The sequence below is a fragment of the Manacus candei genome, unplaced genomic scaffold (assembly GCF_025592945.1).
Source record: "Manacus candei isolate 608988 ecotype Guabito, Panama unplaced genomic scaffold, ASM2559294v1 h1tg000067l, whole genome shotgun sequence".
Taxonomy (NCBI): domain Eukaryota; kingdom Metazoa; phylum Chordata; class Aves; order Passeriformes; family Pipridae; genus Manacus; species Manacus candei.
In genome coordinates this window covers 12,320,001-12,344,924 of record NW_026138115.1, presented here as the reverse complement: position 1 = coordinate 12,344,924, position 24,924 = coordinate 12,320,001, and the positions used below count along the sequence as shown (strand labels likewise).

General features: G+C 41.3%; 2 protein-coding genes across 7 annotated transcripts in view; one reads left to right on the top strand and one right to left on the bottom strand.

The window, feature by feature from the left end:
• Positions 1–459: 459 nt before the first annotated feature.
• Positions 460–19,408, top strand: PAX9 (paired box 9). The gene is made up of 4 exons (XM_051806754.1): positions 460–505; positions 1,137–1,763; positions 4,104–4,246; positions 18,889–19,408. The coding sequence occupies exons 1-4, from the start codon at positions 460–462 to the stop codon at positions 19,141–19,143; spliced, it is 1,071 nt and encodes a 356-aa protein (XP_051662714.1). The 3' UTR covers positions 19,144–19,408.
• A 1,417-nt stretch (positions 19,409–20,825) lies between these two features.
• SLC25A21 (solute carrier family 25 member 21) overlaps positions 20,826–24,924 on the bottom strand; it is a 252,255-nt gene continuing 248,156 nt past the window's right edge. For all 6 annotated transcript variants that reach the window (XM_051806527.1, XM_051806526.1, XM_051806529.1 and 3 more), the window contains one exon: positions 20,826–24,383. In XM_051806527.1, the coding sequence (XP_051662487.1) occupies positions 24,313–24,383 (71 nt within the window). In that variant the 3' untranslated portion in view covers positions 20,826–24,312. The remainder of the gene's footprint in view (positions 24,384–24,924) is intronic.

Here is a 24,924-nt window from a genome sequence, read left to right as displayed (position 1 = left end):
GCCCACGCTGCCCTGAGGTTGAAATGCAGAAGTCAAGGCTCTCTCGTCGGGATGCAGATTTTCTTGTAGCCATTCCCCCCCACACCTTCACGCCCCTGCTTTCTCCTCGGCGGAGATCAGAGAGGCTCGGGGCCAGTGCAGCCGGGAGCGCAGGAGGCTGCGAGCCGGTGGCCGGGCATAGGGATTCGTTGGGATTTAGGGCCGCCCTCGAGGTGCCCCGCTCAGAGGAATGGGTAAGTGTCCGGGAGCCGCAGGAGGGTTCAAGTGCTGTCAAGAGAGGGGGAGCGCCCATGCGTCGTCATCTGCCACCGCCGCGGCTCCCTTATTGACTTTGCTCGTGTTCCTACAAGTTGTAAGAGCACGTTGAGGGTCAGGGGCAGGGGAGAGAGAGAGCTAATGACTACTTGGTTTGTTATTAGTGTTATTAGGCGAGTGTGAGGCAGGATCGGAGCCGAGGGGATGGCTAGAGCCCGTGACACGTTGTATATTATTCCTGACACTGATCGTAGTAGTTAACATTTTAGCACGTTTGTTTTACAGCCCAATGTAATCGTGCTGTTAAGCGAGAGGCGCTAACAGCACCAGTAACAATCTTTAAAAAGTTAGTCGCGATTCAGAAGTACCGCGCTGCCCTCGTCTCTACCAAGATGTAAAAGAATTTCCTCAACTACTTTTCCGTCCTCCCCCTCCCCCACGTCTTCGAAAATGTTTTTCTTTTCTTTTCGTTCTCTTCGCGTTCCTTTTTCCTGTGGTAATAAAACCGACTTTTCTGATGGGGCGATCTCGTTTTTCATCTCTGGAATGTGCTTTTTTTTTTTTTTTTTTCTTAATATTCCTGATGATGCACAGTCCGGAGAGCTGCGAAATATGTTGCCACAGATTTTCTTTCTTTCCTTCTTTTATTCTTTTTTCCTCACTTTTTATTTTTTTCTTTTTTTGTTTTTTTTCCTCCCCTTGCATCTATTCCCTTCTCCCCCCCTTCAATTTCGGGGACATCTCACTGTTCTAAGGAAGTGTGCGTGGAGTGACCGGGGGGTCCCTGCCTGTGACATCTGTCTGTGATGAGGAACGGCTCAGACGCCCCCTTCTGAGCCATTCGCCATGTCCGACAGCTGTGTTTGTGCATTTGCTTGCAGAACCTGCCTTCGGGGAAGTGAACCAGCTCGGAGGGGTGTTTGTCAACGGGAGACCCCTGCCCAATGCCATCAGGTTGCGGATTGTGGAACTGGCACAACTGGGTATCAGACCGTGCGACATTAGCCGGCAGCTCCGCGTTTCTCACGGCTGTGTCAGCAAAATCCTGGCTCGCTACAACGAGACCGGCTCCATCCTACCGGGGGCTATCGGAGGCAGCAAACCTCGGGTCACCACTCCCACGGTGGTAAAACATATCCGGACCTACAAACAAAGGGATCCGGGCATCTTCGCCTGGGAGATCCGGGATCGCCTGCTGGCCGATGGCGTATGTGACAAGTACAACGTGCCGTCGGTCAGCTCCATCAGCCGCATCCTCCGGAACAAAATCGGGAACCTCTCTCAGCAGAGTCACTACGAGTCCTACAAGCAGCACCAGCCGCCCCCACAGCCTGCTCTGCCCTACAACCACATCTACCCCTATCCCAGTCCCATCGCTGCTGCAGGAGCCAAGGTGTCCACCCCTCCCGGGGTTCCGGCGATCCCCAGCACCATGGCCATGCCCAGGACGTGGCCGTCCTCTCACTCAGTGACGGACATCCTGGGGATCCGGTCCATCACAGACCAAGGTGAGGAGGTGGGGGGGGACCTGGGGCCGCAGAGACAGCCAGATAGGGCCGAAGCGTTTCCGTCCCCTGCTCCTGGGCTCCTTCCTCTCCGAGGGTCGGACGGTTGTTATAGTTGTTTCATTCGGGAAACCTCTGGCGTTTTCCCCAGCACGGGCCGGCGCTGAGCTTACTGGAGGATGTGTCTCGGAAGGTAGGCAGACCGAAGGTACTGTGATGGGTTGCAGGCGCACCAGCAACCGTCACCGCCGCCCCTCTGGCCCGAGAAGTGGTGACCCTGGCCGGAGAGAACGGCCCGGGTTGCGGCGGCACCAGGGAGCACTCGGTCCGGTCGCGTCCTGGTCCTGACCAAGGCTCGCTGCCGCCCTCCAGTCACGGGCGCCGCCTTGGCGTTACCGAGAAGTCCGTTTTCTGTAGTTTTCGCAATCAGGCCAAATTTGCTCCGGCAGGAAGTTCAAATGTCACCTAATTGCTTTCATTCTATGCTGTATTTTCCTCCGAAGCGGTGGTCCAGGAAAACCGAAGCCCCAAGACTTGTCTCTTTTACCCCTTTCACCTTCTTTCTGTTCCTCTGCCTGGAAACTGCGTCGCGTCTCCCGGCCGCTCGCTGTGCCTTGCTGCTAAGAAAGAGACTTTTTTTCCATTTCGGTCTCTGCCAGTGAACTAACAGTGAAATTGGTTAAAACAACAGTCCAAAATAACCTTCGCCTATAGTCATCTCTGTGTCTCACTCTTCTTTCACAGTTAGTGGAGAGGGTAGGGCTGGCGGCTGTGATTTCTGTTTTCACTGCGTTTTGAACAGCAACAGTCCCATTCCAGCAACATTTCAAATGCAAAACAATCTTTTAGGCATTGCAGAATAATTTTCTTTTTATTTCTTTAGAAAAGTGGTAGTTTTCAAGCATTATACACACATAAGTATGTTTTATTTATATTCATACCGTTTTGTCCTTCTTTGCCCTTTGCAATATAAACTTTATCCTCAGACCACACTGGCACAAAAAATATGCGTGTTTCTGAATTGTCTTTAACAAATACACGCCTGGAAATCCCCGCTCTGTGCTGGGGAGAGGTAGTATTGGCAACGAACATTAAAAAGAATGAGAACATTCGTCTCTCATATGAGAAATGGAGGTTTTTTGGTTTTGTTTTTGTTGTTTTTTTTTTTTTTTTTTTTTTTTTTTAGTTAGTTCCTCTTTTATTAACACCACATTGGTAAGCAGGCTTCTGACTTTGCTGCTGGGTGCCTCGGTATCTGCCCCATCTCCCTCGGCCCTCGCAGCGGCACACATCTTTCTGCAGTGTGAAATCTCCCCCCTCTCCTTCCCATCAGAGAGCCGGGGCTGCGGAATGGCCAGTGCCGCAGATGGGGGCTGTTCGCCCTTGATTTATAGGATAAACTGACCTTGCTGACACGGAAAGGAAGCCCCTATTCATGGGAAAGTGTGAGATCAGCAGAAAAGGGCGCTCACTGAGAGAGCTCAATTTCTTAAGACAACTTCAGATTTGTGCCTTTCCTCAGCCCGGCGAGGGGCCGATCGAGGTGGTGCCGCGGGAAAGCCCCCTCCCACGGCGGTTCCAATGCGGCCGAGCGCGGGGCTCGGGGGAGGGCTTCCCCCTCCCCCACCCCCGCGCCGGGCTTTACGGTGGGGCTCGGGGAATTTGTCCGCCTGCAAAACATCCCGGTATTCCCTTACCGCGGCTAATGCGCGTGTAAAGAATAGGACTGTTATCTATTTTCCTCCCTTCTTTCTTATCTTCCTCCTTTCATTTTCCCTTTTATTTTAAAAAAATTATTTATTTAATCTATTTAATTTTGTGTTTTGTTTTCTTGGTTTTTTTTTTTTTTTTTTTTTAGTTTTTTTTTTTTTAGTTTTTTTTTTTTCCCCTCCCCAAATTTGTTTTGAGCCCAGCTTATCTGCACCCGTCTCAGGACTTTTTCTAACAGGAGTATCGTTTGTCCTCTGACTCGCATACAAATACCCACTAGGCGAATGCCGTAAATCCTTCTTAGGAGATCCCGGGGGACAAGTGTCTGGCGGCAGCTCCGTCCTGCTAGTGCAGGAACGCGGGAATGAGGGACCCAGCCGGCTCTGGGCTCAACTGGTGATCGCTGCCACAGAGGGACCCGACTTCTTTCTGCCCACAGGTCACCCTCTCCAGAGGCTCCCAGGAGACTCAGAGAGGTGTGGCGGGCAAGGGACCGGCTTCTCATTAGCTCTGCCCCGCAGACTGCGTCCCGTGGGGAGAGGGAACTGTCTCCATCCCGAGGCAAAGCCATCTCCATCTCCCCATCCTGGCCTCTGCATCTAACTCCCTCTTCTCCCCCGCCTTGTTTTCCAGCAGTGAGCGACACTTCGCCTTACCCCAGCCCCAAGGTGGAGGAATGGAGCAGCCTGGGCCGAAACAGCTTCCACCCGCCGGCCCAGCACTCCGTGAACGGGTTGGAGAAGAGCTCCCTTGAGCAGGAGGCCAAGTACAGCCAGGTAAAGAGAGAGGGAGGGACGGGCGGTGATGCACAGGGCCCCTGAGCTCGGCCTCGGGCTACCGCCCTCGGTTTGGAGCCGGTGCCGGAATTCCCTCGGTTTTGATTTGCAAAGACAGGCGACGTCGGGAAAGAGCCTGGCTCTCTCCTCCGCTCCTCTCTCCGCTCCCTTCCTCGGCCCGGCGGCCGCGGCGCCCGGCAGCACCCAGCCGGCCTTTATCCCGGCCAGAGGCTCCCGGCGGGCGGAGGGCTGGCGGGGTGTCAGCTCTCCCGTCCCGGCCGCCCCGGGCTGCCCCCGCACAGCAGGCGCTCGAGAACAGCCGCCACCGACCCCCGCGCCGCCTGCCGGGACTGCCCCCGCCTCGGCCGGGCCAGCGGGCACGTCCCGCAGTAGCCGCCGCCCTTAAAGCCGCGTGTTGCTCTGTCCTCAGCGTACTCTGTAGGCAGGGGAATAATTTGAAAATGAGGCGTAATTGCTTCCTACATTAAGCATTTTTAAACGCTTAAGTAGACGGCGAATTTCCTACGTTTTAATTACAACACAATATAACTGTTACTTAATAAATCTCTGTCTAAACCTTTGTATTTGCTAATCAAATCCCATGCCAGGAGAAAAGCTGTAAAAGACTCAACTGTTACTCGTTGGGAAAGCACAGGTTTTGAAAACGTTATTTCCGTGCGATGGAAACATCTCAAAACGTATCAGAGGTCTTTCAGACACGTTGCCTTCCGGCCACTCAGTTGTTGTGCTTATAATCAAGTTGAGGAAAACCCACGATCCCTGCTTAGCTTTTTGCCCATTCAAAGACTGAGGTTTTGGATATATTTTCCGAGTTCTGTGTCTGGTTTTAGATTCCATGTCAAGGAGACTTTTGTAGCTCGTATTTGGTGCTGAGAGTAGCTGAATCACACTCTTTCACGTTCAAGATGTAGATCGCAAACTGCGGGAATGCCTGCAAAGAGGTAAATTAGGCAGAGTGAGAAATATTGTAGACCCCAAAAGCAAACAACCGTTTTATGACACATAAACAATACACCACCCTTAATACTGTCCTGTTTGTTTTGTATTACATTTTTTATTATCTCATTATTATTCTGTTAATTTCATATCATATCACAAATAACGCACACTGTAGTATAGTGGTGACTGTATGGTTAAAGATAGGATTAGAGTTAGATTTAGAGTTAATACTCCTTGTTGTACATTTTTCTTTAAAGATGAAAAGAAGTGTTAGTAGTCTTACTAAAAATAATGGAAATAACTTGTCACTGTTCTGTAAGAACGGCTGTACTGAGACTTTATTGTCTGGGCCTTCTGCACACGATCCTGCTGAAATATTCACAGGATCTTGCTCATAGGCTCTAAACCGTTGCCTCTGTTAGATCTCATTTACCTCAACAGATGCGTTGAGGAACAATGTTATGTAAATCGGGTTATTTTTAATGCTGGTGTTGGAAACTATTTTTTATCTTTTTCTTTTTTTTTTTTTTTTAATCTTTCAATATATACGATTTAACCTTCATAATATATCAGTGTTCTATTTTCAGTACCAGTCTTACCTTAATGTTTTGTTCAACCTGAAAGATCATCTGATAAATGTAATTTAAACATACTTGCTATTTTAAAATGGAGCAAATTTCTATTAATAAAATGGAATTCGTTTATCAAAATACATTGTCCAGAGAGTTTAAAAGGGCAGACAAGCCATATTCAGAACCCTGCTCACTAAAAGAAGACACAGAGGAGATTCTCCTCAGCTCCTTCTCTGTAATAATATGTGTAAACATAATTTGGCTTTGGAAAGTTCTAATGTATAGATCAGTATATTCATGTGATATTCAGACTTCCTCTCCAGAGAATTCATTCAAACGTGCATTAGTTGCTTTCTTTGTCACAAATTCCTTACTAATTTAGAATGTATCCAGAAAAAAATAATTTCAAATAAGGATAAGACAATGTGACTTTTCTGCATTTTTGCCGCATCCTTTTTGCCAAAATATTTGTTCCAGCCAATGCAAAGTGAAGTTTATGAACCAAATTCTTGCTGCACATAGCACTGACTTACTAGCTGTCCATCAGCTGAAGTGCAGTGAGTCTGGGGTGACAGCAAAGACTCTGATGTCCCTGAATCTCTGCATGGTCTCCCACAATGTGTACTGTTTTGGGTGTAAATAACTTAGCTGTGGACAGGAGAGAACATCGGTTCATTTGTGTGAACCTAGCAAAGGGGTATCTGGAATGGTTGTACAAAAATGGGGAAACTTTAGTCATAATTTATATGCCAGAAAGACCACGGTGAAATAGGTTCTGTCTTTGTACTTCAGGGTAAATGCTGTTTTCTTCTTCTCCTTTGGGCAAAGCTCATTACAAAAGCTGGATCTTCAGGAGGTAGACATCAAATTTCCCCCAGAGAAGAGAAGTTACCATTCTGTAATATTCCAGTTTTATGTCTCTATTACCAACATCAGAGGTGCCTGCAGCAGTAGAGCAGCAGGGAATCAAGTGTGCATGTTTATCTTAGGCTTTCCAATTTCACAACAGGAGCAGATAGAATTTGCTCTGAAGCACATTAACAACATGATTTTGTGTGAGTGATAGGTAATTCTGCTGTTTCCAACAAGTATCATCTACACATTTAAGCATCAGCAACATTCAAAGATTACCTGTCCATAGTTTGCAAATAGCTCCATAACTATTAGGTGAGTGAAAGACTTGTTCCTTAGTCATGGAGGATAGTATTTTGCTTCTCAAGAAATCCTCTGGAAAGTTGCTCTGCATGAGAAAGACTAGAAAAATTGGGACCAAAGAACAAGGTCTTCTGTACTTAAAAAATGTATTTATTTTATCCCTTCTTTCAAATGATGTACATCTGCTTTAAGACATGGGATTCTGTAGGCTTTTTTTTATGTAAAAGTCTTATTGACCTCCCAGGCTTGTCAAACGGCAGCCAAGGCTGACCTCTCCAATGTGTTCCTATGGCTACATTTCAGTCCTTGCCCCAGAGATCAGTGGGAATGCACCCACAAAAAAAGCAGGAAGACTTCACATTTTTGCCTCAGCAATATGCAGTCACATTAGTTTAACATGGAACTGAATCTCTGGATGTAGAACATTTTTCACTTCAAGTATTATGAATTTCCTGGTGTCTCCAGGGCTTTTGTTTGCAATGTTGTTCAGTATTTGGGTTTCAGGAGTTAAAAGCAGACTATGATTCTGTACGAAAGATTTCCCAGGAAATCACAGTCTTGTCAACTTTCTATTCAGTTTTAGTTACCTGATGTCCCAAGTTGTCATTTATACGTAAACAATTGCATAATTTTCCTTGTGCATCATAGTCACAAATTTGTCATACAGCTTTGCAAACAGGGTGACTGTGGATCAGAGAAACTGAAAAGGAAAATAGATTTTTCTGAGAGCTTGGCAGTTTTGGGTCATACACATTTCATACGGAGTTCAGTTATATTGCAGTATTTATACAGAGAGGCACATTCAGTGTGGTGTTGAGCAGCTTCTACACTATTGATATGATGGGTGAATATTCTGAGTATTTTTTGCATTACACAGCTTATACTGAAAGCTGCATTACGAAAAAAACCGCTGAAATGACTGCAACACAAACCCATTTGTAACCTGCATCTGAAATGAAAACACTTAATAAACATGTCTCATATTTAAAATGCAGTTTTCAGACATCTGATGTTTGTGACTTTCTGGACTAACATTATGGGTGTGCAAACAGAAAAAATTGTGGTCTGAATTTACACATGTATGAAAATGCAGAAGATCTGACGTATGTCTGTATGAATGGCTGAGAGGCAAATAGCTTGGAAATAATTTCTTTTTCAGAATTACTTTCTGTATGCATTGTGGGAAGCAGATGTGCACATTGCAAAGGGAGCTGATACTCATTAGTGGGAAAAAACTTGTAACTGGGGGGTCTAAGAGCAAGTGCTTATTGCAAGCTCACTCCTGGAAATGGTACGTAGTTCGTAGGCCTGACTCCAAACCTATTGGAGCTACAGAAAACAATCCTCCTAATTCAGAGTGGCTTGTGAACGCAGTTTGAGTGAAGTCTTCCTCTGGCATATTGGGCAAAACCCTAAGCAGCAACTACCTCATGTCTGCCTCAGCTGAACTTCATCAGCTGTTAGGGGCTTGACTTTTCAGCTTTGCTGGGATATCGCTCCCTGCCCTTTGGCTGTGTTCCGACTGGGGGTCATGAGCTCCACACGCTGTAGGCACGTAAAGGGAAGGCTCCATTCTAGGGCAAGCGATTGCAAATAATTATGGGTGCAATTCTGGACAATTATCTGCACAGAAAATGTAGGCAATGAAGATGTTTAGTTGCTGATTTTGTTCATTTCTAGATGAACAATGAATTGTATATTTGGTGGCCACTCATCTGTAATTGTATCTGCAGTGCTTAGTACTCACAATATATGGTAACTTCTTTGGGAATAAGATGAAAATATAACCTTAAATGTTATGGCCAATTACATGATCCTCCTACACAGGTTATTTATTGAAAATTTTAATTAACAGATTACTTATTTGGCATCCTATATTCTAACTCAGTATCCAGGCAGTTGGATTCCTGCTGTGAGTCTGTGCAAAATCCATCCATGATAGAAGTCTGGACCTACTGCTCCTCAGTCATACCCAAGCGGGAGGAGGGGGGTGAAGCTGTTAAGGACAAATGCTTATTTGCTTTCTTACTGTAGTAGGTAGCAGCATTGTTAGCAGAATCTGGTGCAGGGTTCAGACGTTGGCTTGGAGATTGGTTCTGTGTCACTCTCACTAGGATCTCCAGACCAGACCTGTTATTAAAATATTGTCACTAAGGTGGCTTGCTCAAGGTCTAGGCATCCATATCATTGCATGTTGTGGGTGAGGAGGATGAGATGATCCCACTACATGCACCCGATTCCTTCCCAGGTGATCTGGATGGCACCCCATTCGAACCCCATTTGTGAGACCTGCCTCTTACTGGCCACCTGCTTCCACAGCCAAAACACAGTGCCCTGCCCACCAACCCACATGGCTTCAGGGCACTCCACCTGGATGAAACTAATAAAGAAAGTCAGAGAGGTGAGTGAATGGTACAATGACACTCAAACTGAACTCTGAGCACCCTCTGCTCAAAGGGCCCCAACCTGCCAGGAGCTCTGCCACGACAAACAGGAGCAGGGTCTGTAAAGCGAGAGTGATGGCAGATACCTATCACAGCCAAGGAGCAGAGTGCCTGGAGCAGGGGGATTAGATCTTTATCTGTTCAGTCTGGCAAGTGTATTGGCAAGTATATAGACTGTATGATGCATTTGAATTTGTCTGTTGTGGTAATTTTTCAGCTTTTAGGAATTACCTACGTATCTACTCATAATGACCATAGGCATTCAACAATCGATGGGCTGTAATTTCACCCACCTTAGTTTACTAGCTTCCCAGTAACTGCCTCTGCAGTATCAGAGATTTGTTAGACATAGGAGACTGGTGTTTTGCCTATCTCTGAACAGGACAAAGTGGAGATTTTGCTAGGTTGACCTCATATTTTTCTAGCTTCTAGTCATTGAGGACCCCTTTGAAGCATCTGCAAGTCTCCTCTTCCAACCTCAATTTCATTTAAACAATGTCATATTGAAATTACAATACATTGTTAAATATATAATATTAAGAAGACATTTTTCATAGAACCTTTCAATAATTCATTATAGTGTTAACTAACAGAGTAGAAAGAACAAATGTTTATTCCTTCCAGTGTGTTTGCTTGTTTAATGTCCACGTGTGCCTTGCCCAACTCCAGATTTGGCAAAAATACCAAAGCAGAATTATTGTGCAAATCTCTTCTAAAACTATGGGAATCTGTTGTTAATTCCCACTCAAAGGAGTTTGCTTATATGACATGATTTTTTTTGTGCTTTCCTACTATTCTCGTAAGAACAGTGTATATGTATAAGGGAGATTGAAGTTGTATCTTTGTCATCAGAATCAAACTTTGCGCTCCATAATCTGCTTTCACTCCACTTTGAGATAGTCTGGTTGTGAGGTTTGTTAAACAGAACATATGCCAAGAACCAGCACCTTCACTGAAAAGGCAGTGACTTCCATTTATATCACCCTTCTTAACCTCGAGTATGAAAGGAAAGCAACCATTCAGTGAATGTAAAGACCTGGCACAATAATCTACGTTTGGAGACATTTCAGATGGACATAGTGTGTGCTTGGTGTACTGTATGTGGTAGATCTTACTTCACTGTGAAAGCTATCTAAACCCATCCTACTCCTGAAAAAGGACTGGAAACCTTTACTCATGTCTTTTCCCTTGGAATGTGCTTAGGCTTTACAACAGCCTCTGTCTGCCTTGTATCCACCTTGCCTTTTTGTCCTACCTCTCTTTTCCTCTGTTGTTTTTGTAGAAGATTCCTCAGTCTCAGAGAAAGAGTGGGGGTTCTTTGGGGTTTTGTTTGTTTCTTTAATTTTTTTCTTTCTTTGTTTTGGGTTTTTTGTTTCTTTTTATTTTCTTTTGTTTCTGCTGTAGTTTGTTTTGGAAAAGGCATAAAATGCCCCTGGCTCCTTTAGGAAAGGATTCGTGACGGTGTATAAATTCAAGTTACCATTACTATTTCCAAACCTGGGATTTTATTTCCCTGAAGAGACTGAGATTTAAAACTTGATAAGAAAATATAATTAAGAGTGGTCTTGATACATGTCCCAACTACAGTTAAAACACTGAATTGATATTATCTGGTTTCTATGTTATTCAGTGCAGCTGGGGATGCCTATAAGTAAAGGAAACAACTTTAAATTAATAAAAAAGCATGTTAAACATGGGGAATGGGATCTGCTCATTATTAAAGGAATGAACTTTATTTTAGAAGGAAGTAGTGTGATTTTCTTACGCAGTACATTGTTATACATTGAATTTAATAACGGGAGAAATAGCTGTAAAGAAAATGTCATCTTTTGAAGAGATACTGTATAAGATTGGGTAGCTAATAATGTGTGGAATCTTGGAGGACCTGGGCATGCAAATAGCTCTGTTTTAATTGTGACTTCAGCTAGAATACCAGCATTGCTTCCCACAACTTACAGTGAAAGAGAAATACTGTAATTATGCATTCTTGAAAGGTATCTCTTTATTTTTCAAAGCTTAGTCTTCTGGAAATCAATGCAGCTCAGCTGAGCAATAGATCAACTCCAAAACCCTTGCCCATGTATTATTTTTAAAAGCTTCTCAATTCCCATGTATTATCATTGTTCATTCTTGAAAATAATGGCATATGTTTCTAAGTAATATCCTACGTACAAAATATTACCCCTTCTGTTGAAAATTTTTTGGCTGTCAAAATTATTTAATGGCAATGTCTTAAATTTTCGGAGTCTGTTTTATTCTCTGCTGCCTGCAGTGAAATTATTAGAAAATCAAGGGGGACTATGTTCAATAAAATAAGTTCGTTCATCTAAAAATATGGGTATATAGTCTAAGATAAAAATATTTCTGGAAGAAACTTTTCCAGCACTATAAAAAGCAAACCTTGATTTGCAGGGTAAACTCTGACTGCGTTATTCACATACAACTAAGCAATTTAAAAAGTATTTTAATAAATATTTTAATAAAATCTGTTATCATAAGCTGGGGAAATTTACTCAATTCTCGCTTTTGTAATCCTTTTTCTTTAGGTAACTCTGACTTACCTGTGTAAGCACATTATTTTAGTGGAAGATTGGGCTGAACAAGTGTTTGTAGAATCATGTAATTTTTCTCATTGATGCTGCAGCACTGAATTGCAGCTTCAGAATTTAGGTCTAATTTAGTTTACTACAATTTCTACAAAAATATTATTTAAGGTTATTAATTTAAAAACCTTTAAAAAAGCATAGGTGTATTGCTTAGATTGTTTCGTCATTCCATTTTCCTAAATGGCACTTCCATTACAGGCATGCTGCTGCTGTTTTACTTGGAAAATTTGTTTACTCTTCCCTTGGGATCCCATATGTTGGTTTGATTTATAAATCATATTTAACCTCCAATTAAAGAGGGAGATTTAGCACGTTTGCTGCCTTGATGTTTGCAGTTTGTGTTTGACTGCTCCTAGTCTTGTTGCCATAACCTTTTTGACTGGTTATGTGCATGTCACTAAGAACATGAGATATCCTCTGGGTTTTTATGGTAATTTACTCCTTTGATTGAAGGACTAGATATTCAGCTCTGTTTCCTGCTATGCTTTTTTGTTGCTGTGGGAAAAATGACTTCTGTGGTATCTACTTTGTGACTGTGTTTTCAGGACACTTAGAAAAGATTCATCATTTGCAGAAATTGTTTTAAGGTTTTCATTTTGAAAAACCAGCAGTGAGAGGGTGTCTGTCTCTCTGTGGAGCTGCAATAGCATCGAAAGCTTCTGCCAGCACTCCACTTTGCTGGGGAGCTGCAGCTCCCAATAAGGCAGCGGTGGTACCTCTGCAGATTTGTTTCACTTGCTCTCAGGGAAAAGCTCTGCGCTGGAGGATCAAGGCAATGTGCTGAGCTTGCTGATCCAAGGACAGGAAGGATTCATTCCACCCAAGTCAGTGTAAGAATTGAGAAATACATACAAAAGAGCAACCTTATTCACCAGAGGTGTGTTTCTTAAGCCATGACACAGACTGAACTTCTGCTGACTGCAGCAGGGGACTTTGGGCTGAGTCACTGTCCAGGCTCATTAGGGCTGGTGAATTAGGTAAATCGAGCTTTGAAGCCTATGCTACTTCTACAGAAACACTTTTCTTTTTTTTACATAGTTATTTAGAATACTTCTTCCAAGCATGCACTCCTGGTCTATGCAATAAATAATCTATTTAATAAAATATTGTAACAATTATATTACAATGGACAAGTAATTGAAATAATTGTTAATAATAACTTTAAAATAAGAAGAAACATTTACATTCTTTTGGACACTCATTGAATTAGACTATAAAACTGAGGTGGCATCCTCTCACGGCATCAAATCTGCTGTCTTTTGTATTCATGTAGATCTGAAATGAGATAATTTGCATTATTGCTATTAATGATAGCTAACATAAATACAAGTCTGTGATTTTGAATACTACAACTCTGCATCATTTTCTGAAACATTTAGAAGCCACATGGGAAGGGAACACAGGAGATGGTCTAATTTTGATACTGAGAGAACACATATCTAGCAAGCAAAAGTCAGAGAAGGACAAGTAACGAAGGGGATAAAAAACCAAAAATAATGTTAATTCATTACAATATAGAATCTGAATTTATACCATGATGACAGAAAGTGGAATCTAGCTTGTGTGTTTCTGTGGTTCTTCTGTGACCAAGGCAGAAAAAAACAAAGTATTTTGTCTCATGTGGATTCATTGGGAAGTTTGTCCAGAAGGTTTGTACCCTGTGTCTCCTTACCATGCAGGAGAAAGGACACTGAAGCTGTACAACTCATTATATAAGCATAGCCTTCATAACAGAAATCAAGGTGTGTGTGCTGCTTACTTTGTGTTTGGGGAGGAACTGTTTGACTTTTAGGAGTCCAAACAGCTAATGGAAATCATTTGTTCGAAAGACATTCCCACATGAGCTTGGTTCTAGACTTGTTTTTCATCCACCCACTCCCTCCGTGTCGCAAATCCCAAAGAGACTGAAAACAATTACAAAAAAAATGGTCTCTAGTTAGTATTGTATTTAAACTGACTAAAACTAAGGATTTCAAAGCTACTGAACCAGCTCCTTTACTGATGGAAATACGTGCTGTTTGCTTGTTTCAGCAGCATCATTTTATGTGACCTAAAGCAACGTGCTATGTCCATCGTGGCTTTCAGTTCTGGCCTGCATATTCCTTTCACTGTCACTGGCATGTATCAGCAGCAACTCCTCAGAAAGGCACCAGACCCAACTCATGATCCTGACCCAACCACTGGTGTTTTACTGGTATTTTTGCGAGAACGTTTAACCAAATTTGCGAATTGGTGGGAGGTCATGTGTTCTAGGTTTCGAACACAGCCCTAAAATTTGGAAATACTTATTCCATCAGTTACCTCAAAACATTGATAGAAGCAGAAATTCAGAGCAAATGTTTCTCTCTGATCTTTGTGGAAGCCCTAGAGTAAGCACTTTCAGACAGGAACCCTTATCTCTTGCACAGCAGAGGTTCTTGTTCCGTTAGAGCTACACATTTGTTTGTTTGCTTTGAAAAATTAGATTTCCCCTGAAAAGTGAAGGTCTAAATGAAGAAAAAAAATATTTATAAAACTTAAAAACCAGGTTCAAGAACCTCTGCACTTAAAGCAAGTTTTAACGGTTTTAAAAATCCATAAATACCATGGGGTTCTTGCACTCCTAATTATGAATGTTTAGATTTTGGTGTTCATTTCCTCTGATTGAAATACTACAGGATGAGTTATTCATCCAGTATATACAGGGTCATGGAACTTAATCCCCTCCATTTATTTTAAGTGAATGTCATGTTTGTAAAAAGTGCCAGATTGACAGACCAGATTCAACCCTTCTGATAACGTACACTTTGTATCTAAAGCTGTTTAGAAGTAAAAACTCTTGCAGTTAAAACTATTGGGTCAAGTTCTTCACAGATGAAAATCAGAGGGTTTTTTTGTTTTGTTTTATTTTGGGTTTTTTTGTTGGTTTTTTTTTTTTTTTTTTAATTGAGTAGCATAGTTTTAAATCACACAATATGAGGTTTTCTCTATCCCCTCATCTTTTAATTTGGGTCAGAGGAGGCCTTTGACTGCTTTGTGGGTATGGCTCAAACCTCCTCTGAAGCAGAACCATGCTCTGTGCTGGGCCAGTTCCTACCCATCCCAGTGCTACCTCCTTGGCTGAGAGTACCTACTGGCATCCATAGAATCATGGGTTTGAGTGGTAAAGCTTTGTAACAGTGGAACAAAAATAAGAATGATTCACCAATTCAGTGAGGCAGCAACAACAGCTTTCCAGTGTTGTTGGCCTCTGACATGTTGCAACTGGTGGTCCCTAAACAACTGCCTCCACATCCTACCCTCAGTAGCTTTCTCACATTCTAAATAGATGCTATAAAACCAACTGTTATCACAGTTGTATTTTGAATAAGTGTGTGTGTGTGTAAAAGAATTGTTCTGGCTGTTATAAATTAGGATAGATATTGTTTTAAATTAAGCTTTTACGAAAACTCACTAATCTTTAGTCAAGTCCCATATGTTTTATCAACAAGTATCCAAGCAGCACCTCCAGTATAATTCAATAAAAAACTTAGGCTTCTCCAATAATTATAGTTCAGAGACTTTTATTTTACTTTGTGCCATAAGGCCATGGAGCATGTGCGATTGGATTAAATATTTATCAACAATGCCTGTTGATAAAATATTTATCAATAATGTCTGCATTACTGTGAGCTGTTCAGGAGCTCAGATTTACCTCAAATCATGCAAAGTAATCCATTTCTGATTGCTGAGGAAGTCCTGGCAGCCTTGTCTGTAGGAGCTACAGGAGGCTGGGACAGGGGCTTGAACACTGGTGGACCAGCAAAGAGATGCCTTGTTGGCACATTGCCTGGCACAGACTTAGTCTGTGTCCACTAGCACATAGCCAGACAGCGCCCCATTGTGAGGCTGGTCAGGGAACAGTCTAGGGACTCTGCCTGACAGGCTGTGTGGATAAGGCCACCCCAATTCTGGCAGAAGAGAGGTTAGTTATGGGGCTGAGTGTTGCATGGTGCTGCTCATCTTCAGGGCCGAAGATTTTGTCCTAGTCTGTTTTATTTACGTGTACAGACAGAGTCATCACCTCCATGGATATTTTTTTTTTCCTGGACACAGCATTGTATACAGGAGGAAGTAATTTCCTGAGTACCAAAATTTGCATTTCTCTACCCATATACTCTTAGCCTGTGGTGGTGGGATGGGGAGAGGTGCTTGACAAGGTGATTACATCAAGTGGTATTTTGACTTAGCATAATGCAACACTACGCACAGATTTGAAGGATGCACTTACAGTTGTGTTCTTCCTCAACTGAGAGTCTGTTAGAGCATTTGCCTTTTCTAAAGAGCAGCTCCAAGAGGAAGTGCCTAGAGCTTGGAGAGCATCCTACAGCATGGCAGTCTGTACAGCATATGGGAAACATTTTCTCTTCTCTGTGGTAGAGTTCTGGCTTTTCCCATCCTTTTCTGTGGTGGAGGGCAGCAGTAACAACACAGGAAACTGGAGGTACATGTGCATCCTTTGCAGCCTAGGAGGAATCTTTTCAAAAGCACAATCAAAGGTTCATGGGACATGACCACTCATAGCGAGGAATCCTACTTAAAATGGGGCTTCCAGACACAGCCTTGAGCCCACTGCTTGGTACCAGGCTCCTTGTCAGTGGGAAAACCTGAGGAACAGGACAGTTTCTCAGAGTCCAAAAAACCTCTTCTGAGTTTCAAAGGCTGGAGGTTTGTGCTGTCTGAATGGCTATGAGGCTTCAGGGACTTGCCCCATGTCTTTTCTCCTTCCAGTACCCACCCCTTCAGGGTTTCTGTACTTCTCTGTGCAGAATATGTTTGGTTGTGGCTCTTGATATCCCAGTGTTACAACCGGCTTTAGTGGCTCTATTGCCTCTGTGCAAAGCTTTTTGTTGGTGCTTGTTAAAAAAAACAGAGAGGTGCTCATTCTTGTTTCATGTTTACACATTGGAAGAGGCAGTGAGCTTGGAGATTGGCAGCTTTTTAGGGCTCGTCACATTTTTTACTTTCCAGTGAATTCAATGAAGTAATTTTCCATGTGATTCAAGAATTGTACTGATTTACAGTGCAATTATTTTCAGGTTTATATTAATTAGTATTGTTGCAAACACTGATATTTAGAGCTGAGGCTAAAGCATAATTCTGAGACACAGTAGGGTACATGTAATTAGAGTTGAAGGTCAGATGACATATTTGGATTTTCAAAAGGATAAGGCAAGTTCGGCTTCAACAAAGTGTTTATGGATTTTGAATGACAATTATGTTGCTGCTGCAGCTCTATGCTTTGTACTGATTAATATTCCTATTGGAGGCTTGTGGCTGGGATCCCATCACTGTTTCCTGCTGTTTTAGATTGGGGTACAGCAGAATTAGTGTTTAGTTTTCCATGTGACAATGAGAGGATAGTCCAGCCAGCGGAACTGGCAAAGTTTATTGGTTACATCAAGTTACCTTACTAGGAAACTTATGACCCTGAAAACAGGCCAATGCCCTTTATGAAGGTAAATACTGGAATTTTCAGGCAGGTGCAATCCAGACAGGAATTGAACAAGTGAAATGTTAACACCATGTGAAGTTTTAGCAGACACAAAGGTCTGTTTCATTTCTTAACTTTGCACTATTCAGGTTAGGTCCACTTGTACCGGGTGATTAAAAATGGCAGATAACTACAGGATTTGCTAACTCAATACCTCTTCTTTCATATTCAGACAGGAAACATTTCCGAGAAAAAATGCCACCCCAAATCCTAAAACAAACACTAAACAAATTGAAACTTAAGCAAGATAAATGATCTTTGTTTGTACCTGTTGTGCTGAAGAAACCTTTACAGGGTGTGAAATAAACCACCATACACTTTTTAGTTAAATAAAGAGTCATTAATTGTGAAATCCTACTGTGGCTGACTGAAGGACTCTCCCTTCTCTATTTAAATAGAAACCCTTCTCCCCAGCCTAAGGAAGGACCTAGGAAAATAGCTTACAGGAAAGGACCCAGCCCCGCAATTGTTTTTTGCACAGAAGCCCTATTGAAACCAGGAGGAGCTATGAGCAAAGAACATTTCAATGTTTTTATTCCAAGTACCTATGAAATATATTTTTAAGACATCCTCAATAATACTACTACTATTATAGTTCTGTCTCATGCTCTGAACAAACAGCTAGCTACCCAAGAGTTTAAGATGTACCCACTTCCCCCAGCTGCTGATTACCTCTTCACTCCAGGGAGTGCTGCTTTGGGATCTGTGCCTGCACCTGCCTGGGGCAGCTCAGGGCTGAACCCACCCTCTTTCAGTTCCAGGATGGATGAGGCACTAGGATGGATTAGTTTCTTCTTCTGCTGGTATGTCTGTGGTCACTGCACACTCAGCTTAAACTGCCACTGCACTATCCAACAGGGCCTGCAACAGTGGCCAAAATTACCTGTGCAAAATTTGGGAAAAGTGGGTAAATATTGCAGTCCACCTACTCTAACCCATGGGACTCATTGCCAAATGGATTAAGGTGCTTAGTGAGAGAGGGGGGGAGAAACTCATCACAAATCCCTCCAGCAGTAACTCTCAAATATAATGATTAGATGCAACCATGGACTTTTAGGAGTCTGTGAACAACAGCTTGCGGGAAGATAGGCAGGCATACAAGGGTCTCAGCAGTTCCTGCCCTGCTCTCGGTGTATGTTCCTTAAACATCTGCTGCTGGTCCTTGTCTGAGACAGGTTACTGGGAGCAGTGTGAAGTGCTGATTGCAGTGCGGTATCTGGTCTTAAAAGCAGAAAGGGCCACTGAACCCCTGAAATTCAGGGGAATGGTTACGGGTTGCTCTCTGAGTGTCCCTACTCACCCTAGTTTTTGTACAAAGCCCCAGCAGCATCTGAGGGCAAATCTGATGTGTCTTACTCTCTCAGAAATGTTTTTCTCTTCTGTCTCCTTTCAGGCACCCAATGGCCTCCCAGCTGTCAGCAGTTTTGTGTCGGCACCAGCCATGCCTCCCTACGCCACACCAGCCCAAGTGTCACCTTACATGACGTACAGCGCCACTCCATCTAGCTATATGGCAACCCATGGCTGGCAGCACGCTGGAGGCACCCCGTTGTCCCCTCACAGTTGCGATATCCCTGCCTCGCTGGCGTTCAAGGGCATGCAGACAGCCAGGGAGGGGAGCCACTCTGTCACAGCCTCTGCTCTCTGATGCGGGAGTCCAGGACCACAACGAGCTTGCTGGCTTGTCATCCCCTGAGCCTAGCTCACAGACTGTTCTCTTTGTGCTGGTGATACCTGGCATTTCTCCTCATAACTTGTCTCCTGTAAGACTTTTGGGATAGCAAAAGCTGAAGACAACACCAGAAAGTGAGAGAAGTGTGGTGTTGCGCTCTTAAAGACCTCGTGTCCCTCAAAGGGCTCATGGAGCCTTGTCCCACTCTCTCCTGGTCAAACCACAGATATTTATTCTTAATCACCACAAACTTTCTAAATGTGCAATTGTTATTTAGATTTGTGTAAAAATCAATAAAGAAAAATCACCACAGAAAATTCTGCTATGCCTTGAATCAGCAAAGGTGCCTAAATGGGAGGTGTTTGCTGATTGCCTAGAGAACAACCCTTTTGTTGATGAGATTATACAATGCACTGTTATTAAGAGGTCATTTTTGGTTGTTTTGTCGGGTTTTGGTAATCAAATATAGAACTAAGGCAGTAGGTGGCTCTCAGATTCTTCTGTCATGTCTCCATCATCAGGCAGTAGTAATAACTTTGTGATTTGTAAATATAGGCTTTTGACAACATTTGTTTTCACCTTCCAGTACATTTCTCTTTCTCTCTGCCTCTCTCTTTTTCTCTTTCTCTCTTTCTTTCAGTTAAAAAGGTGATTTCTAGCTATTTTCTGTGTCTTTGCAGGGTGAGGTGATAGCCTCAGGTGATGAGGCTTAGGTAGGATTTTTTCATCATGTTTTTGTGCCTACAGTGGAGGCTTCAACATCTAATGAAATAGTTATCTCTTTGTCAGAAGATGCAAAGGCAGAAATCCAGCTAAGTAACTCCACAGCTATACCCAGTCTCCCAACTTCACGAAACACCATATTCAGGTGAAGAGTACAAACAGAAATGGGTGGAAAATACCTGAGCGAAACTGAAGACTGTAGAGAAAAATGCTGTTAGCATGCAACCTGTGCAGAGATGCGTACAAAGCCATGTTAGTCAACAAACCCACTGAGAAACCAAATTGTACCGTAATTTTCAGCTCACTTGTGTTCAGCTTTTTCGGCCCCAAGAATACGTTGTAATTTTTTAAAGAGGAAGTTGTCTTTAATTTCTGCTTTAATGAATGTAAAATATGGCTCTTGGTAAAGTTTACATAGTTGTTCTGAAGCATTTTTTTCCCTTATAGATATACTGGTGGTGGTGCTACAAACACAGATATTATTTAATATTAGCAAATTCCCTTTCTACATTTCTGTATCCAGTGGCAAGTACTCTGTGCCAGTTATTATGCTTTAAACTTTAATCTCAAGAGAGCAAACGTTCTGATCTTTGAAAATTTACTTGTTTTCCTTGGGCAATAATAAAGTTCTGACTATTATTATGCTTTCCCCATGCTGTAGGTATGTTCAGAATATGAATGTGGAAAAAAAAAAACCTGGTGTGACATTTCATTCTTCACAGAATATTAATATATTGTGTATTTTTATAAATATTTTTCAATAACTGAAATTACACTAGACATAGTAAAAGCAAAGGAGAAAATATCATTCTTCATATATTGTTCTATCTGCAAACCACGTTAAACCTTAATTCAGTGGGAAAGTAAAATACAGTCCCCTCTTAAAATGCAGTCCTCTGTGGATTTCCAGCTTTCATCACCAAGATAGCTGTGCGTAAATTTTCATAACAATCTTAGTGATCAGTACTTATGTCATACACAGTATGTCCACTAAAATATAGATAGACTCAGCTGGTTGCTGTCACCTTTGCTTTTTGCATTAAAAAATAGTTAACGGAACTGCATTTCTATAAAGAACACAGGTATTGTATTCTGGCCCCAAGGAAAGAAAATCTGATCTTGGATGCTCATTCATGTTCTTCAGCCTCAAAGGCATTCAACAGCTGTTTAGCTTTAATGAGATGCTGAAACCCTTGTTATTCAGCCGAACACTTTTTCAAGAATGTTTCTCTGAAACCACTAAAGGCAATATGCCCACAAGTGCATTTCCACTCTGCCACACTCTTAGTGACATGATGGATGTTATTCTGCCTTTATGCCATTATAGCAGAAATAAGATGAGCCTTAACACCATGAGAAAGACATTGGTTTAATTCTAGACAAGCTCTTCACTAAAAATAAAACAGGGAAAAAAAGAAGATAAGAAAAATATCATGAATAAATAAGTGATTAAGTTGGCAACCTTGTTGTTTCACTGGATTATAGAATTATTGGGTAAGTCTTCCTATTGTTATCCATGCAAATCAAAAAAGGGACTTCAAAGGGAAAAAAAAACCAAAGAAAAAGGAAGAGGAGCCTTCCATAGCACAGCTTTTTTAAACTTCAAGAATTCACAAGTCTGTAACAAAGTGTACCTGCATTAAAAATTTTCCAAATTTTTCTGAGTAACATGAGGTCATTTCCAGAATAAAAGTTGTCTTTCCTGACATTCTCATGGGATATTAGTGTGTTTTGGGGGAGAGAGAGACAGATCGTTAGCTTGTATGAGTTGTTTGCACTATCTTCTCTTCAGCTAAATCAGGGTAATTTATACAGCAAGGACAGGACACGATGTTAATTATTCCTCACATGGGAATACATCATCATAAACAATTTTGTTTTGTGTTTGTTTAGGTACAGCTTTCTGTGCATCTGCCTGCTGTACATGACACCTTACCTCTGAATGGGAAGTCAGTGGGGCCGTGTACAGAAAGTGTTGCTCAGAGTGAGCAGAAGTACCTGACCTTGGCTCTTTGTGAACTGCCTGTGACAGTTCATTTTCGCGTGAATTTTCATAAATCTTTTAAAAAATGTAAACCTATGATGCAGAATACTTCTTTGCACAAGGAATTTTTTCCTTGCTTATACTCATGGGTAAACTGAAAACTGCAACATATCAGCTTTCTAGCCACACAACTTTAAGCCACTTTACATTAAATTAAAGAGAAAAAGGGAGTTGTTTTTCAAAAAATAATAAACAAGGGTTAAATACTGTTGTGAAATACAAGGGTATAAATTTGGAGTGAACCCACAGAGGTCAATGGATGCATTTGGGAAATATGCAGTATGTGTGGGTGCAGAATTTAAGTTTTTAATCTGAAAAGTCTACACTTCATTCCCAGAGTGTCAAATGTTTTTAAAGAAATCAGTGAAGCCTAATAGTACTCCCTTCTATGACAGCCAAACTGTGTTTGCATGGTCCTTTGGTGTAGAACTGAATCACAGCCCATATTACACCGGGGGTAATGGGGGATTGGGCTGGCATGCTCATAGGTTAGTTTTCCAAGCCCATGATGTTTTCTGTTTTCTAATCGTTCTCATTTTATCAAAGATCAGGCTGAGCTATTAACTGAAAAAATCATGTTGGAAAGGATGTAAAACTGAAGACTATATATGTATATACAGTATGTTTAAAGCATTTTATTTTTATATTTTGAATGCTCTAAATTAATAAAAGACAAATTATGAAGCATTTGGCTTTAGTTTTTGAAATTATCTTTGTAGTGTCTTCTCTTTGGCTAAATACTGCTAATGAAATGCAACAACAAGGAACATTTGCCTTAAAACTGTAAACCTAAACAGAGTTAATTTTATTGATTTTAGCTATGGAGTAGCATAGGTATGAGAAGCCCCTGTTGCCAAATTCAGACAAAAAAGAGGTTTATTGAGCATGTCAATACAGGCATCCTTGAAAGTGCTGAAAATGCATTTCTATTTTTAGCTTCTTATTGCTTTTTTAATGCATTAAAAACCCCTGTGAGATGAGACTTTTCACATGAACTGTCATTTTCAAGTAACAATGTGGAAAGATATTTCTTTAGCAGGTTTGTACCTTGTTAAGAGAAAGAACAATTAAAATTAACAGTGTGAATGTAGCATGAGGAGTTACAGAAACTTTCAGCAATTGCAAGATATATACTCATTTGACAACAAACCAAGTTATATAATGGGAACACCTTTATAGCAGAATAATGTGTAATTTTAAGTTATTAAAAGAGTTCTTTTAAAAGAAAATGTAGAATGGCACAACTGCATGAACAGAAACCATATTTTCAGTCAGCATAACAGAATTTACTGTATTTTACAGAGATATTTATAATGTCTAGTCTTTACTAGAGTCTTTACATGAGTACATCTCTGAAATATTATTTATATTTACAGTGACTGGGAAAAGTAACAATTCTAGCATTTTTTTATCTATGGAAAAGTACACTTCTTTGAGGTGCACAGCTAACTAATTACAACTGCGTGTGTGTTATCAGTCGGGAAACTTTTTTCACCACCCCATGATGGAAATGAAAGGCTAAAGGGGCAGTCAGGGTGCACTGAGCACTTTTATCACAGGCCAGATCTTTTAGGAATAGTATATGATGGTGGATAAAAAAATTCACAGTAGAATTTCATATGCCTGAAATTACTTTTTTCTGCTTATTTGTTTACTCATTTCTTCTACGAGTCCCATGTTGTTTTGCATTTTTTACGTAACTTGATTTAGACTAATTATTTTCAGTATCTTCTGTGACCTGAATGAGATTTCTACAATATAGGAACAAGTAGGATATTTAATGGTATGCGTATTTTTAAGGTTGTGGCTGTTCTTTTCCAACTGAACTCCCAACAACTTAAGAAGTTCTTCTATCACTGCTGAAATCACACTGGGCTAACTGAAACTGGACCCAAGATTACTCAAGAGCTGCAGAGTATGGGTCATGTTCTTAATGTGGAGTTAATGGAGCTGTCAGTTTATACTAGCTTAGTATCTGGTCCCCCAGGATTATTCATTTTTTTTCCTGAAAATCCCCTGAATGTTATTATCTTGCTATTTCAGTTGAAACTTTCAAAAAAGTGTATAGCTATATAAGATGATTCTCAGACAAGAATTCCTTTAAAAACTAACTTTTCCCTATGTCTCCTTTATATTTTCTCTTGATCCAGCAAAACAATTACAAATATCAACAATGCTATTTAGTTATGCACTTACAGAAAAGCATGTGTTTAAATTTTTTTCTTGGATCATGGCCTGAAGACCAACTTTGCTTTGAACTTATTAACATCAGTGTAATCTGAGGGCATTCAACACCATAAAGGATAAGAATAACTTTTACTTTATTGAAGTGTATTTTAGAATGCATATAATTTTAAAGAGTACATTTTTCAGAAGTGCTACTTGTGATTAACTGTGTCCTGAAGCCATGCATAAACGTATTCGTAAATCAAAAGCATCACTGCACCACCTGGAAGAAAAGATAATATTTTACTACACAGAAAATTCAGTATTTTCAAGATTTTATAGAGCATTTGTAGTGTGTAATATAAACCAGGATATGCCAAAGCTTTATTTGCAAAACAGATAATTCTACTAATTCCCTAGTACATTAAAAAAGTCACCAATTCTTAAACCATACAAATTTTACTTAATATTAGACCAAAAAGTTGATGTAAATAATTTCATATTAAATCAAATTCACTCTCTGTGTGATTTTTCCTAACATTTTTCTTTGTTCTTCTACAGGTGAAACTGTTAATCTGCATATGTATATATTTTTGTGTTTGTTTAGTTAGATTTGGCCATGAAAGAGCAACTTGACAGGTAGAATGACAAAAATTCATCACCAGGGTGATAAAAATGCTTCCAGGTAAGATTCAAGAAAGGTTTTCACTTGTTTATTTACCATGTCTTAAGCAGAAAATCACAGTATTGAAATTAGTGTAATATTCCTGTGCATGTACCTGGCTACAAATCCACAGGTAAAGTTTTGATCTCATGAAATGGCA

Excerpts from the sequence above, each read along its gene's own strand:
- PAX9 (XM_051806754.1), top strand. The coding sequence starts at position 460 with ATGGCTAGAGCCCGTGACACGTTGTATATTATTCCTGACACTGATC. Across the intron at positions 1,764-4,103 it reads CCGGTCCATCACAGACCAAG|CAGTGAGCGACACTTCGCCT; the intron begins GTGAGGAGGTGG and ends CTTGTTTTCCAG. Across the intron at positions 4,247-18,888 it reads AGGAGGCCAAGTACAGCCAG|GCACCCAATGGCCTCCCAGC; the intron begins GTAAAGAGAGAG and ends GTCTCCTTTCAG.